Genomic DNA, 16,381 nt, shown 5'->3' on the forward strand with positions numbered 1-16,381 from the left:
GTATACCATCTGACCAAACATTTGCTTTTCATCATATTTTTGCAAGGCCTGTCAACAACCTATTTTACTTAAACTCATTAGCATTTTCCACATCATTAACATAAAAATTAAAGAGCTTCATTAAGTACACGTTCGTTAGGTGGGTCTCCTTCATACTCAAATGCGTAATCCATCCGCAAATGCACCGTAGCGGATCACACTAATTGAGCGGCGCTACAAGAAGCATCTGTGAGCAGAAAGCTGAATAAATAGTTGCAAGAGGACAAACAGTGGCAGTCCATTCTTTATCATTTAGTAGTTCAAGCTCTGCCAGCCATCCTAATTCATTTGGATTTTGTTCAAGTCTTCCTGTCTGTGCAAAAACACTGCATTGTGTTTTATTTTCAGACACTTGAGCACAAGAAAAATCCCAAAGCATCATTGTTCCGACGGATGAAATTCACACAGTGTCCTGTTCAACAGCTGTGGCTTTCACATGCCTACGACAGCTGTGCAGGAGAAACAAAAAGATCAGTCTTTTTATCAATAATGCGGTCTCTCCGACAAAACACAAAGATTTGTACGGCACAATAAGCCGAGGGCCGGAGGAATGGCTGAGCGTTTGTTTCTTTCCACCACAGAGAGACATTGTGCTGTGTACGAAAGTTTTTCGCAGTGCAAATAGCGTCGAGCCAGACGAGCACTGCATTTTCTCAACGTCTGGGTCTGCCTCTGTGGACCTGAGGGAGAGAAGGAGGAGAAAAGAAAGAACAAAATGCTTCATTTGATATAAATCATGTCTAAAGGCCCTTTCACATTACTCGAGTCAGCGTTGGCCAGTGAACTGAACTCCGCATCAGTGACAGCGTTGGCCCAAGCTCAATTCAACTTCAACCCCATTCGCTGACCTTTTCAATGATTCTGAAAGCCAATGATTAGCAGACGATTTGCATGATGTATGAAAAGTCTGCCTGTGCAACGACAAGTCCAACTCTGCATTCAAGTTAATCATTTAGAATAAAAGGAACTAAAAAATGTTATAACAACTGTCAAATTTTAAGGTCTTGAATGCATCATCATGCATTTTTGTGCAGTTACATTTACCTTATTTTCTTTATATTTTATTTTTATTTAATTTTTTTTATATGTTTATATATTTTTAACAATTTCACATCCTTTCCTGCTTGTTTGGAAATCTTTCCATGTAACTTGTAATTGTAATTTTGCCCATGAGAGTCAAGTCAAACTGAAAGTCTGAATAGAAACTAATTTGGTAACACTTTACAATAAGGTCTCATTTATAAACATTGAACAATACTTTTACAGCACTTATTAATCTTAGTTTATGTCATCTTACTCAACACTTACTAATACATGTTTAAAATCAAAAGATAGATATTGCACTAAAAAGAACATGATCAATTTTTATATTAAAAAAAGATTCATAAATGCTGTAAAAACATTGCATATCAGCTAATGCATTAATGTTATCAATTGACCTAATTTAAAACATAAAGAGCATCCAGAAACAATCACTTTTTTCTTTCTACAATGGCTTTCAAACAATCACCACAGATTCTCTTCCAGATTCAAATGTGTGGTTTCACGTATTCACACCTAGCGACCTCGTAAAATGTATTTTCTGTGATGCAGTCTGCAGCATTTTTCACACTGAGGTTCAAACGGAGCGCTAAAGTCTTGATGCGAGTCATTTGACAGAGCAGTAACATATTCACATACTCATAAGTGACTTATTTGGAAACACTCTACATTGGTGAAACACAAATAGCATGTGTTAATCTTACATTAGCCTGCTGCTGAGCTGACAATGCGGTATTGTAATAAGCATAAATATACACTCTTAAGAATAAAAGCTAAAGGCTGTTTTCGCAGTGATGGCATAGAAGAACCATTTCAGGTTCCCCCCCAAAAAACTTTCAGTAAACAAGTTTTTCCAGGTTTTTTTACTTAGTGTGAAGAACATTTTAATAATTTAAAGAACCCTTTTTCACTATAAAGAACCTTTTGTACAATGAAAAGATTCTATGGATGTTAAAGTTTATTCATGGAGCCAAAATTGGCAGTAAAAAATTTAATCTATACTTTTTATAATTATCCATTTCAATTGATTTGTCATCTTGAATTTAACGTGAACATCTTGGATTTGGAACATCATTCATGTCAAGTGTCCATTATATATAAAAAACACTGACTATAGAGGTGGCTGACTGGAACAGAGAGTCACTAAAATATGGATATAAATACTGCACTGTAAAAACATTCCACCCAATTCAACAACTCCAGTCCATCAATTAAAATCTTATGAAGCAAAAAGCTGCATGTTTGTAATAAACAAATCCATTATTAAGACATTTTTAACTTCAAACCATTGCTTCTGGCTACAATATGAGACCATAATTCATAATATTGCTTCCTCCAGTAAAAAAGTAGTCTTGTATGAATCAGGAGAGAAATCTGCACATTTAAGCACTGTTTACAAGTGAAAACAGTCCTTTCTTTTTGATGTGATTTTTGATGTGAGAGACAACAGCAGAAAGACTTTTTCACCAGCGTTATTATGGATTATGGACTCATATTTCAGACAGAAGCAACAGTATAAAGTTAAGCAATTTAAAGCGTCTAAATGATGGATGTGTTTCTTACAAACACATAGATTTTCAATTCACAAGTCATTAACTGATGGACTGGACTGGTGTGGATTACTTGTGGATTATTGTGATGTTTTTATCAGCTGTTTGGACTCTCATTCTGACGGCACCCATTCACTGCAGATGATCCATTGCTGAGCAAGTGATGCAATGCTACATTTCTACAAATCTGATGAAGAAACAAACTCTAAATTTTATATTTAAAAATTAAAAATTTTAAATATAAATCAAATTGGCTTTTAAACTCATTTTCTAAAAATCTTGTCTAGTTGAATCTTGTATAACTTAAAAATGAAGTTGAAATTATTTTGATGGGTTAAAGTAATGGAAAAATATCCAGTGGATCATGACATGGTCACTGCATTAAATGCATCAGCCATAAAATGTGTTGTTGAAGATGCATTTCACTCATATAAAGCAGTATCAAGTTGCATACCTGTCGCATGTGTGTTGGGTGTCCATGCATGGTTGCATGCATGGGATGCACTCCTGGCATTCGCTGAGGGCTCGTATGCAACACTCGAGTCTGCTTGTGCACGTTTGGAGATCTGTGTCTACGTTGCACGGTCACAGGCTGGATGGTGCGCGGCTGCTGCATGCGTTCATGCGGAAGCTTCTGGAACTCGTCCGGCCGCAGCACCGGAGGTGGAGTAGGAGGCATCTGCCCCACTTTGTTAAGCTGCTGGATGGGTTGAGAAGGTCCAGGGTTCTGCAAGGCAGCTTGAGACTGCTGGATCCAGTTGGTGAAAGGGTTATTGGTCTGGGCGGTGTGTTGGCGTAGTGCAGCCTCAGTGAGAGGAATGGATGGCTGAGGCACGGTCTGATTTGGTCTGGTGCCAGTTTGTGTTTCAGGTATGATCGTTCCCCTTGGTAGACCAATGGGGATTGGAGTCTGACCCTGAGAGGTTTGGGTTTGAGGTATTGCGGTCTGGATTTGAGATTGGACTTGCGGTTGGGTGCTTAAGTTCTGTTGGACCACTTGCCTCTGCACATTTGGGTCCAATTGAGAGTCGTTGAGCACGATTGGTCTCTGGAGGTCTCTTCTTTGGGGAGGAGCAGCTTGGGTCAACCTTCCCAAAGGTTCAGTTTCCCGATATCTCAGACCAGAACGATCCCTCCGTGCATCTCGTTGTGGCCAATCTGAAGATACACTACTGTCTGAACTATAGACTTCGGGGTTGGGATACGCCGGCGTTCCCTGCAAACGGTCCAAAGGCATCTGTTGGAGGTGTGCTCTGGAGTCATTGAACTGGTTGTTGGTCTGAAGGGGGTTTGAACGTCGACTTCGCTCTTCTGCTGATGATCTTGAGTTGGCAGTTTGGCGGTTTGCATTGGTTTGGTTGGTAGGGTGCGAGTATCCAGTCTGAATGAGGCTGTTGGGCTGACGAGAACCATTTGATGAAGCATTATTGAGCATTGTTTGTGTTTGATTACCCAATCTCAAAGGGTCAGAGTTCAGCAAGCCAGTCTGAGAATTATTTTGATGGTTGGCATTAGTATGTTGACTCTGTAGTGCACTTTCTCCATGGTCTGCATGTTGCTGGACCACCTGATTTGCTTCTGGAGGGTATGTGTTCAAGTTGACATGCACCGTTTGAGGTTGTGAATTATTAAACTGGTCGGTACGTGGCAAGGTGTTGAGGTTTACATGAACTGTATGGGCAAGCGCACCAGGCTGAGAACTGCCCGTTTGTATGAGAATATTGGGATTGTGTTGGACAGGCTGTGGGAACGACCTCTGAGGGTCATTGTTTGGATATGAATTGTTTTGATGCCCATTGTCTGGGACTGTGCTGAAGTTGCGTTGGAATGCATCGGTGTGCAGATGGCCATTATGATGGAGTGGGTTGGAGTTGCTGGGCATGTTTTGTGACATTGTGTTTATGTTCCCATTGTTGTTATTGGGAACGGCAGTGAAGTTTTGTGGGAGTGAGTTGTGTAATGTGGGATCACGGTGGTTTTCATTGACAAGAGCTCTGTTTGCAATCTGTGGAGAGGGAACATGTGAAAAGAGGTATTATTGTACATTAAAAAAAGATGTTAAGGCTGGGCAATATCATGTACTTTGCAATGATTGCAAGGTGCTTTTATGTGGCCATTAGGTTTAGCAAAATACATTAAACTGGTTTTGTAATTCTTTCCTTGCAAATAATGAGTATAAGAGTGTTAATATAAAAATGTTTTAATAGCATCTTAATCTGAACATGCAATAAATAAAAATAAAGAACAGAGCCTCTACTTTTAAACATAAAAAATCAGTTTCATTCTAGCTTCAAGCATTCTTTTTTTATCAACACTTGAATGTAGGTAAGTTTCATTAAAAAAAAGCAACATTTTGATCAAAAAGCTGAGAAAATCAAAGACTACATCTGGATCATATTCAGTTCTATGATCAAAGCATAGGTGCAGTAGATCGCTTCCATCAACACCCCCAAAGCTTCACAGTCCTTTACCACTTCCGGGATCGACATTTCACTCGGTAACATTAGGCAGTTTTCATTTATATGCTGATCGCATTATTTTTTATATGCATCTGCTTACATATGCTCGTTTCTGCATTTTCCTCGCCTGTGTTTTTGATCGGGAGATGTGTAATAGCGCCCCCGAGCGTATAACAGTGAAAACACGGAGAGCTGTAAAATCCCGTCTTTGCGTTTTCTCATAAAAGACGAGATATCTCGTCAATGGCAGGAAAAGAGTTAACAGTAGCTATGTTTCCATCCACCTATTTTTATGCGCATTTTGGAATATCGCATTAAAAATGCTGGATGGAAATGCCAAGATGCGCATAAATTCAAAAAATGCGCACATTTGAGTAGGATAAACTTTTTATTCGATAAGAAAAATGCGCATAAACTACGATGGAAACACATTTACCGAATAAATTCCTCCATGCGCATCGAAAAAGTCATGTGACTTAATACACTCAGAATCATTTTAATTAATCAATTCAGAACTTAATGATTTGTTTACATGATCTATAAAAATTTTCACATTATCTCTGTGTGCCATTGTTCATTGTAAGCAAATGTTGCTGATTATCACTTTGATAATATATTGGTTCATACAAACAAAAATTAAATATGATTCTTCCTTGTAAAGTTTAGTGCAAATTTTTTTTTTATTATATTTCTTCTATATTTTGTTATTTAAAAAAATATAATATTTAATATATATTATATAAAATTGTAGATAGAAAAAATTTTTTCATATTTTATTTTTTACAAATAATTACAATAACTATTAATAATAATAATGATAATTATTATTATTTGTTATATATATATATATATATAGTAAAAATTTCTCTTTTTTTAGCCAAATTGTCCATCCCTAAGAGGTATTATTCTACATTACACAGAACACAATAGAAGAAATGTGGCACCATCTTACTGTGGTTCCTTCATTCTGGTTTGTCTTCTGAAGTCCAACAGTATCTCTGAGTCTCCGATCAACTGCAAATATGAGCATATAAGCATCAAAAAAATCATAAAACAAAACAATGAACTGAAGCATTCAAGAGAGACATACCGTTTCTTTGTCGCAGAAGCAAAATAATTACAACAATAATTATGATGAGTGCAACAACACAGGCAACAACGATCCCTGCTACGGCACCTCCGCTGAGACACGTACCTGTAAACATGATTTTTATATTTTACATATGAAGAATTAGATTAACACGCACTGCTAATAACAGAAGACAGAAATGGAGCAAAAGCATAAAGGGCAAAGAAAAATCACACAAACACTGACAATGGAACCAGCAAATAGAAGAAAGTATCCTGCAAAGGAAAATCATTGTAGGAGGATGAAAATTATGACTCCTTCTAGTGAGGTGACACATGAATTTATCAATGCTGTGGCTGATTACTCCCTCTCTGGTCAAGAAAATGAATGTCAGGCCGAAGAATAAACTGACAGATGCATCTGTCACCAAAGTGCCACAGAGAGCCATTAACTCACCCACAATGGCCATGTCTATCTGCTGCTTCGATGTCCCTCCTGTGATGTCATTCCGTGCAATGCAGGTGTAACGGCCACTCTGATTGGAGGAGAAGATCTGCAGACTCAGCACACCACTCCCTGATTGGCTGGTGGTCACCGGCTGGCCGTTAAGTTCCCATGAGAAGGAGGCAGGAGGTAGAGAGGCAGACGTACAGGTGAGACGCACCGTCTGTCCCACCGTAGCATCTCCCCCGCCAACACACTCACTTGAGGTCTTAGTCAACTGTGGGGCATCTGGACCATCTGAGGAGCCGACAAAATTATCTTGTATGACTGTATGAGTAATTTTATATCACCATAATTGTATTTCATAATATGATTATTTTTACTGGTAATTTAGTGCAAAAAATGTGATAATGGCATGTGATAATTGTAAAAAAAATAAAAAAAATAATAATATATATATATATATATTAATTCAGTTCAAGTTTATTTGAATATTTGTATATTTTCATTGTTGTATTTATAAACTGTAATATTAAAAACAAAATGTATTAATATAAATATTAATATTAATTACATATTAATAATATTATTAATATAAATACAGTAAAATATTTAGATATTATGTATTGTTCTACATTATACAGCACAAAACAGGAAAAAGCAGCATCATATTACTGTCTATTTTAGATAATCCAGTCTATTATCTGCTTGAGCTTCATTCCAGTGTATTATATTCTTTTTATCTGTAACTTGTTGGGCACCAACCAAAAGAACAGATTATTTACAATGCATGAATAATTTTGATATCAGTGCAAAGTTTATTTGAATAGCATGTTTCATAACACATTGTTTCAAGACAGCTTTACAGAAATATTAATTATTAACAGTAATATTAAGAATAATAATTAATTTACAACACATGAGTAAGTCTGATATCAGTACAAAAACTGCTTCCCTCTATGAAACACTTGAGTTCAAAACAAAACACTCAAAACAATAAAAAACGAAATCAGCAAACAGAATTGCAAAAGCACTTTTGGTTTCAAACACTCCTCCATCTGCCATTGGCTGGACTGTTGGTTGAGCCAGTGTTGTCATGCCCCTCAAACAGACTGCAATCACTCACTAGTGCAGCAGAAATTAATCCAAAATATGTCTTGTATGTTATTGTTATGTTTGTCTACCAAACTGGAAAATTACAAGCTCTTTAGTCATTTTTTCATGTCATATGTCTCTAAACACATGCGGCTGTTATAAAACATGCTCTTATTTAAGAAACTGCAAGAAATGTTCACACAAGGTTGACGTGCAAAGAATAAAACCTTGTCTGAGGTCTAATTTATAAAATTAAACTAGGGGCCTCAGCATGTTTCCAAAGGGGCCACAAGATGGCTTATTAACAATATATTATTAATAACTAAACTAAACTAAAATGACTTAAAATATGGCAAAACAAGCAGCTAAAAAAACAATATTTCTTATTTTAATTTGTTTAATTCATATATCTTCTATCATTCATATTTCACATTCATATTTTTATATTGTCTTTTTTATTTCCCACAGTCTTGGAAAAGCTGTGTTATTTTAGTATAATTTTGATATTATAGTTTTTATTATTAGTTTGAATTATTTGTATTTTTATATTTTATGTTTTCATTTTAATTTTAGTATTTTTGTGCTTTTGTCATTTTTATTTTCTTAGTGTGTCTATATAGTTTTTATTTTCACTTTGTAGTTGTTTTTATTATTTCAGTTTTAGTTTTTTTAGTACATAAAAAAAACTAAATGAAAAGAAGACATTTTGCATTGGCAACTAGCTGAACTTTTTTTAAATATTTTATTTTATTTCTGTTATAATATTTATTATAAATAAGGAACATGTTTTTAAATGGTTTTAATTTTGGTTTACTATAATAAATCTGACCTCGATATATGAGGGAATTTTAGTATGATATGAGGAGATATTTGAGTGTGATTTTTTACAACTGGAAAAAATTTATAAAATTGCACCAAAAAAAAAAAAAAAAAAAAAATGAAGTGAAGTGTAGCCAAGTATGGTGGCCCATACTCGGAATTTGTGCTCTGCATTTCACCCATCCAAGTGCACACACACACAAAATTGCACCAAAAAAAAAAAAAAAAGTAAAATCTGTACCAGAAATATCTCGGATGGGACTAGATTATCCAAAAACAGCCATTACCACAATTCTGTAATATGGTATGTAAAATATTTTGGGGTTGAATTTCCAGCCGAAAGTGGATATATACAGTGATATATACAGTTACTGTGAATAAAAAAAACTCAGAACTCAGAATAGAGAAATTCGCCAAAAGATGACCAGCTTGTAGAGTCTTCTGCAGCAATGACACAGCATGAATTGTTATTGACTCACAGTAGACGCTGAGGGTGGTCTTGGCGGTTTGAGCGCTGACGGCGTTGCTGACGGTGCATGTGTATTCTCCTGCATCGTCTCTCCTGGCCTGTTTAATGAGCAGAGATCCAGCGCTGATAGTAATGCGGCTGTCAGAGGAAAGCGCAGTGCCTCCTTTACCCCAAACCACACTGACCTCTGAACCCGCAGACCAGCTGCAACTCAGAGACACGTTCCCACCTTCCAGCGGCAGAGACGGCAGGGACAAAACAACTCCGTTCACAGCATCTGAAGACGGAAAACAAGGAGAGGGTGAGCAAACAATGCAAAGAAAATGTTCATTAACTCTGCTGTTGTGTTGGGGTTTTCAAACAGCTTGAAACAATGGCTAAACTATTTAGTTTTTGACATTTTTTGAATATTTCACATTTGTGACCCTGGAGCACAAAAGCAGTCTTAAGTCGCTGGGGTATATTTGTAGCAATATCCAAAAATACATTGTATGGGTCAAAATTATAGATTTTTCTTTTATGCCAAAAATCATTAGGATATTAAGTGAAGATCAAGTTCCATGAAGATATTTAGTAAATTTCATACTGTAAATATATTAAAACTGAATTTTTGATTAGTAATATGCATTGCTAAGAACTTCATTTGGACAACTTTAAAGATGATTTTCTCAATATTTAGATTTTTCTGCACCCTCAGATTCCAGATGTTCAAATAGTTGTATCTCGGCCAAATATTGTCCTATTATAACAAACCTTACATCAGTGGAAAGCTTATTTATTCAGCTTTCAGATGATGTACAAATCTCAATTTCTAAAAATTGACCCTTATGACTGGTTTTGTAGTTCAGGGTCACATTTAAGGTCATGAATGTGCATGCAAAGTTTTGACACATAAAGTAGATGTGTTTTGGAAAGGCTGTACAAATCAGGGTTATTATAGCTAATGAAAACTAAAACCATTTTTACTTGAAATAAAATAAACTATAACTGAAAGAAAAGTTCGTTTATTTGCAGCTAGATGCCAAGGCAACATTTCTCATTTTAATTTAGTTTACCTAAAAATATTTTTTTAGCTAACTGAAATATCTAAAACCAATACTGAAATGAAAAATAATGAAAATATTATAGACATATTTAAAAAGAAATAATAATTAAAAGAAATGACAAGCACACAACAAAATTACTAACGTTTAAAAAAAAAATAATAAAAACTGTAACTGTATTTCAATTATACAAAAATAACCCTAGTACAAATGTAGTTTTACGACTTTTATGCTGGGGTCAGATTGACCCTCCCATCGTTTCTATGCAATTTGTCAAAAATCAACAGCAAAAAGTGAGGTAAAAAAAAGAAAAAAAGAAATCTATTATTGTAGCTTGTCAAACACAAAAATACGAAAAATACAAAACTTCTGAAATTTAAGACTCAAAGTTTACTTAAAATTGAAGAATGATTCGAGGAAAATTCGCTATTTCTTTATCTAGCTGAGTTTCAATCAAAAAATCTGTCTTATTTATTTATTTATTTTTGCATCAGTTATCTATTGCATGTTGCATTTGTTTCAGCTGAAGTTTTATATTTAGTAAGCAAGTATCCTGATATCGCATGTGCATCGTGTAGATGTCTATTTGATGTGTGCGTTTTCATCAGGAAGATGTATTTTTCAGGTTTGTAGATGCATATTTCTTACATTTCCAGTCGGATACACATTTAGAAAATGTCTTGAAGATGTTTATAACATTCACATCATACAAATCTATTTTCACAGTGACAAATAAACTAGCCTATTATTGTTGTTTGCGGTTTTATCTCATTTAGACATACTACTGTAATGTTCCCCTGTGTGTCTTCTACAGAATCACATCTGACAGTCTTGACAGGCTGAAGAGGCAAAACTTACTTATCAATGAGAAAACCACAACAACAGGATGCAGCAGTATGTTCATGTCAGTCTGGAGGGCCTGAGCAAAAACATTCAATTAGTTTCCAGATGTTTAATTCTATCACATATGAAAGCATATCAATCATATTAAAAGACATGCTGTTAAATTAAAAGAGATACTGACATCAATCATATGGGAATGTATATTAACAGCAGGCTACATTCAGTACGCAAGCCCATTATAGAGTGTATTCAATCTGTTATATATACTTACTAAGCAGACTTCTCTTGCTTTTCATTCTCGTGTTTTTAAATCCGTCTATATCGATCGTTGCTTTCACTTCCTGGTTTACCTGTCCGACGCCTCGCCTCACCTCAACGCGTCATCACAACAGCTGAGAAAGAATGAAACAATGTCTTTTGCTAATACAGAAAATGAAGTAATGTAGAAATTATGGCTGTTTTACCTCGACGGATTTACAAGAAGTTAGGCTACTTAATTGATTAATTCCTACAAATCACACCAGAGCTCTCATGTTTACCTCCTGCACCACTAAACCACAGATCACGCCCACTTCAAAATATCTCTTCAGCAGATTCGAGCGTGTCAGTCATAGTTAGAAGAATATATATATATATATATATAAATGTGTTAATAATATTAAATAAATACATTATAAAAAGTCTCTGCAATAAACTTACAATAAAGAATTTTGAATTTGTACATATTCCAATGAATATATTCCAAAACTAACTTTTGGATAAGGATTTGTTTGCTACTTTGCTACTGCTTACTTTTTTTATTACTACAATCTATTTTTCAAGTCTACTCATCATTAAAATCAAATTAAATAAATTTGATACAAGATATCATAAATTTAAATATTTTACAGTCTGTGTCATAATGACGTCACGTCGAACGCACCTGTTAACGTGTAGTAGTCAGACGATAAGCAGGTATTATTTTCCTGAACCTATTGCGACACGACGCGGAATTTAGGCTTCGAAAGTCAAGGTAAGATCGTTTATTTCGAGCTGATGGGATTTTATTAACGTTCGTCACAAAAGTGCATCCAGTCAGTTTCCTAAGAGTTCATTAGAAAGAGTATGAGTCCCTCTAACGATCTGTTATTTGTCAGGGGTCATCATGGGGTCATGGATGCTGGTTTGGATTCTGTGTAGCACAGTCACTCAGAGTGAGTCTGCTGTTATTCAGTGAAATCCTAACTATAAGAGCTGCTTGGGCAGTTCGACATTGCATGTAAATATTACTTCATAGGCGAGTCTATTCTGTTTGTTTTATTATTTTGCTGGGCAGCGAAAGAAAACTTGTTTTGTCCACAAACATAAGTCTATTAAAATTGTTCAAGCAAAAATGGGAATTATATCAATACAGCAAATACTCTCTCAGAAATAACACTTTTTTTTTTTTTACCTTAGGTTCTAATATGTTCACTTTAAGTACTAATATGTACCAGTAAGGTACCAAAATGGACACTTTAGGTACAAACGTGTACCTTTTGTAAAGGTACCACCCCAGCGACTGCTTTTGTACCTTTATTTCTGAGAGTGTATAGATAAACAATGCTATTTAAATATCGGAATGCATTTTCAAAAATGATTTATGAATAGGAAAAAAAGTTTATACTATTTTTTCACCAATTATTGAGTCCTTTGGAGTGACAAAACTAGTTTCTAAATCTTCTGAAAATCCTTCTAATGATCCCCTATTTATAAAATAAAATAATATCTAAATAAACATGATCGATTTGTTTCTCCCTAATAGATTTACACAAAGCACACTACTCGTGTTCACAAAACAATAAATCTTAAAATAGAGTAAAATGTTAAAGTACAAATATGGAAATTTTATCAGTACAGAAAATAAACAGTGTAAATAAAAATGCTGTTTAAATATTATATTGCATTTTCTAAAATGTAAAAAAAAAAACGTTATTATTTTATTTTCACCAATACTGAGTCCTTTGGAGTGACAAAATCCATTTCTACATCATTCTGAGATCATTATAAATACTTCTTTTACCTCCTAAAACGACTCCAAATCACATAAAAAATTAATTGAATTACCATTATTTTACATGCATTTTTCATTAAAAGTGAAAACATAAATAGTTACCAGTCAGTTGTTTAATTTGTTCATGCCTTTCAACCCTTTATGTACAGTGAAATAAGAACAGCATATTAATTATTTTCAAATAACCGTCATCAGTGCCTGTGTGTCTTCATGGAACAATATCAGTCCGCTTTAAGACTGGACGGCCTCTCTATGTGGCACTCGGCCAAACTCTTGTTTTGGAAGCCGTATTCAAGAAGGATCCAGACGACAAGATAGACATGGTGACGTGGGACCGCGAGAGAGGAAGGGACAATGTCAGACTGTCACATGGAAACAGAATATCTTTGGAGAAAGGAGATGCACTTCTGCGGGTCACTGATGTTGCAGAAGGGGACTTCGCGATCTACAAGGTCACCGTTACAGACAGTAACGGATACCAGCAGCAAGACTCCATAGAAGTACGAAAGATAGGTGAATAGGTTTCATTTTAACTGTGCAAATGTTGTTTCACGACTGACCTGTGCACCAGAAGTTTTGCATATTTTCTTCTCATGCACAGCTATTTCAATTTTAAGGCAGCACGTCGCGCAAAACTCAAAGAAACTAGTTGAACAGGATGATTTTTCTTACATACTTTTTCTTGTCTTTTCAGTGGAACCTCCAAAGGCGTCAATTACACGTGTGCTGGAGTGTGTTGTGGATAATCATGGCGTGACGCAGTGGGACAGCCCTCAGTTTTCATGGCTGGTTGATGGCGTTACAGTAACTAATCAATCCGCCCTGTTAGCAGACGGCAGTAGACTAGATATCTCTGAGGTTAAGGGTGTTAACTACACCTGCATCATCAAGAGCAGCCTGGGGACACTCACAACGCATTATGAAATACCAAAAGGTATTGTTCAATATCAAGAATGTGTTTCATTTTTTAATATTTAGGTGAAAAAAGTCACTTTTCACTTCAAAATGTTCACCACACAATGCAAAAGCATCTAAAGAAAGAAAAAACGGTAACACTTTACAATAACTTCCCATTAGTTAACTTTAGTTAAAGGAATAGTTCACCCAAAAATGAAAATTTGCAGAACGTGTGCTCACCCTCAAAGATGTAGATGAGTTTGTTTCTTCATCAGATTTGGAGAAATGTAGCATTGCATCAGTGTCTCAGCAATGGATGCTCTGCAGTGAATGGGTGCCGTCAGAATGAGAGTCCAAACAGCTGATAAAAACATCACAATAATCCACAACACTCCAGTCCATCAGTTAACATCTGGAGAAGTGTTTGTAAGAAACAAATACATCATTAAGATGTTTTTAATTTCAAGCCATTCAATAATTCAGTCAATAATCCATGATAATGCTTCCTCCAGTGAAAAAGTCCATCTCCTGTTGTCTCTCACATCAAAATCCACACACATATTTGTTTAGAGCTGTTTTTTCTTGTAAACGGTGCTTGATCTGTGCAGATTTCTCTCCTGATTCAGACCAGACCACTTTTTCACTGGAGAAAGCAATATTATGGATAGAGAACTTGTATTTTATCTGAACGTGACCGTTTGAAATGAAATGCGTCTTAATGATGGAGATGATTTTCTCTGCCAAATTTGGGGTCTCTTTCTCAAACCCTCTAGTGCCACCAGCAGCTCAACATTTACCTACATTTTAGCTTTTAAATTGAATGATGTTTTCCCTCTGATTTATTCAGGTCATGCACAATGACATTGATGCATTTAGTTTCTGCCCAACAGATAGATTTTCTACCATTTTGAATTTTGTAGAAGATGTACTTTCATATTCATCCTAGTGCTTTCATCAGATCTTCCCAAAATAGTTTGATGTTGATGGGCAAACGTTTTCAATATATATCTTCCTGTTCACACATACCAATTTTGGAACAGTACTAGTTAAAAAAGTTGTAAAGTAGGATTAAATCTGCTTAGAATTTGGCGTAAAATCACAGTTCTTCTGTTTGTTGATTTTTAAATCTTTTGTAACGCAGTGTTCATTGAATTCTTTTTTTTTTTGTAATAAAGTGATGTTACACGCAGCATATGTTCCTAGTAATGTCAGTCAGCTTATCTGCAGCTGGTTTTAATGTCTTGTGTCTCATCAGAATCTCAGCCCTGTTGTGCGGGACTGATTGCAGTTGGAGTTGTAACCGCAATAGCACTTGTGGCCGGGTGAGACCTCTACTCTCTTCTACTGACTCATTATATGTTCTGTTTTAGGGCTGGGCGATATATAGTGAATATTCACAATAGATATGTGAACATTACGATCATTTACTGTAAATGTGCTTTTTATTTGACTGTGAGCATGTACTTGATTAGTTTCACGATTCTTCCTTTTCTCAGGAAGACTGTAGCCTTCAGCACAAATGGTATTAGAGTGAAATATTTGAAAACTCTGCTTTAGCTTTTCATTTGTCATCACGCACAAATGTTCCATGTGGCTTTTTTAATATATTAACATTTTTTTCTGCAAATGTGACCCTGGACCACAAAACCAGTCATAAGGGTAAATTTTTCGAAATTGAGATTTATACATCACCTGAAAGCTGAATAAATAAGCTTTCCACTGATGTAAGGTTTGTTAGGATAGGACAATATTTGGCTGAGATACAACTATTTGAAAATCTGGAATCTGAGGGTGCAAAAAAATCTAAATATTGAGAAAATCATCTTTAAAGTTGTCCAAATGAAGTTCTTAGCAATGCATATTACTAATCAAACATTAACTTTTGATATATTTACAGTAGGAAATTTACTAAATATCTTAATGGAGCATGATCTTTACTTAATATCCTAATGATTTTTGGCATAAAAGAAAAATCAATAGTTTTGACCTATACAATGTATTGTTGGTTATTGCTACAAATATTCCCCAGTGACTTAAGACTGCTTTTGTGGTCCAGGGTCACAAATGTATCTGCATAAATGAAAATAAATATTGACATCAAATAACACTGAAAGGCTGAAAAATGTATTCAAATAATAATCTTTTTAGCTATATCACCCAGCCCTAGTCTGTTTACTAAAAGTCCTTTTCACATAATCTTTTTATTTCAGATCAATTTTCCTGAAGATGCACAGAAAACCCCATATACCTGCTCCCTACTAAGTCCACATAGATGATTTTATTATATTTATTTACATGTTAATATACCTGTAAACATTTGTGTTTATTCTACTCGTGCCACTGTGATCATATCATCTGTAGATTTGATAAAGTTCTTGTTTTATGTCAAAAGAATGTGCTTGTGTTCATCGACTCGTTCTGTTCATTTTGCCAAACTTTCTAAATGTGAGTTGTTAAAATGCCTACTATGGATCTTAAAGATATATAAGCTGCTATGTTTACAAAAAATGGATATCATTGCTATTCATTTTCTCTCTACCTCATTTGTTCTTATTAATCTGCTGTTTTTTTGCATTTGCAT

The 16,381-nt window shown here is 35.1% G+C and overlaps 2 protein-coding genes across 3 annotated transcripts; one reads left to right on the plus strand and one right to left on the minus strand.

The window, feature by feature from the left end:
• LOC107671397 (bromodomain-containing protein DDB_G0280777) lies at positions 1-11,167 on the minus strand. The gene is made up of 7 exons (XM_016464310.1): positions 11,143-11,167; positions 8,996-9,262; positions 6,615-6,899; positions 6,180-6,284; positions 6,042-6,103; positions 3,085-4,635; positions 1-719 (listed from the first exon to the last, which is right to left on the minus strand). Exons 1-7 carry the CDS (start codon positions 11,165-11,167, stop codon positions 693-695), a joined length of 2,322 nt encoding a protein of 773 aa, XP_016319796.1. The 3' UTR covers positions 1-692.
• Positions 11,168-11,794: 627 nt separating this feature from the next.
• On the plus strand, positions 11,795-16,134 carry LOC107671413 (uncharacterized). Of its 2 annotated transcripts, none has more exons than XM_016464331.1 (6): positions 11,795-11,885; positions 12,013-12,064; positions 13,099-13,416; positions 13,598-13,837; positions 15,056-15,122; positions 16,011-16,134. In XM_016464331.1, exons 2-6 carry the CDS (start codon positions 12,016-12,018, stop codon positions 16,060-16,062), a joined length of 726 nt encoding a protein of 241 aa, XP_016319817.1. In that variant the 5' UTR covers positions 11,795-11,885; positions 12,013-12,015; the 3' UTR covers positions 16,063-16,134. The 2 variants fall into 2 exon arrangements, with proteins under 2 accessions (XP_016319817.1, XP_016319816.1); XM_016464330.1 differs by having other exon boundaries at positions 11,795-11,883; positions 12,008-12,064.
• The last annotated feature ends 247 nt before the right edge of the window (positions 16,135-16,381 follow it).

This window comes from Sinocyclocheilus anshuiensis, unplaced genomic scaffold (genome assembly GCF_001515605.1).
Source record: "Sinocyclocheilus anshuiensis isolate Anshui unplaced genomic scaffold, SAMN03320099.WGS_v1.1 scaffold552, whole genome shotgun sequence".
Classification (NCBI taxonomy): Eukaryota; Metazoa; Chordata; class Actinopteri; order Cypriniformes; family Cyprinidae; genus Sinocyclocheilus; species Sinocyclocheilus anshuiensis.

What these genes read in the sequence shown, in the direction of transcription:
- LOC107671397 (XM_016464310.1), bottom strand. Translation starts at nt 11,167, where the DNA reads ATGAAAAGCAAGAGAAGTCTGCTTA. An exon ending in GACCACCCTCAGCGTCTACT is followed by an intron (nt 6,900 to 8,995) that starts GTGAGTCAATAA and finishes TCGGCTCCTCAG; the next exon opens with ATGGTCCAGATGCCCCACAG. An exon ending in ACCAGAATGAAGGAACCACA is followed by an intron (nt 4,636 to 6,041) that starts GTAAGATGGTGC and finishes CCCTCTCCACAG; the next exon opens with ATTGCAAACAGAGCTCTTGT.
- LOC107671413 (XM_016464331.1), top strand. Translation starts at nt 12,016, where the DNA reads ATGGGGTCATGGATGCTGGTTTGGATTCTGTGTAGCACAGTCACTCAG. An exon ending in GCATTATGAAATACCAAAAG is followed by an intron (nt 13,838 to 15,055) that starts GTATTGTTCAAT and finishes GTGTCTCATCAG; the next exon opens with AATCTCAGCCCTGTTGTGCG. An exon ending in GCAATAGCACTTGTGGCCGG is followed by an intron (nt 15,123 to 16,010) that starts GTGAGACCTCTA and finishes TTTTTATTTCAG; the next exon opens with ATCAATTTTCCTGAAGATGC.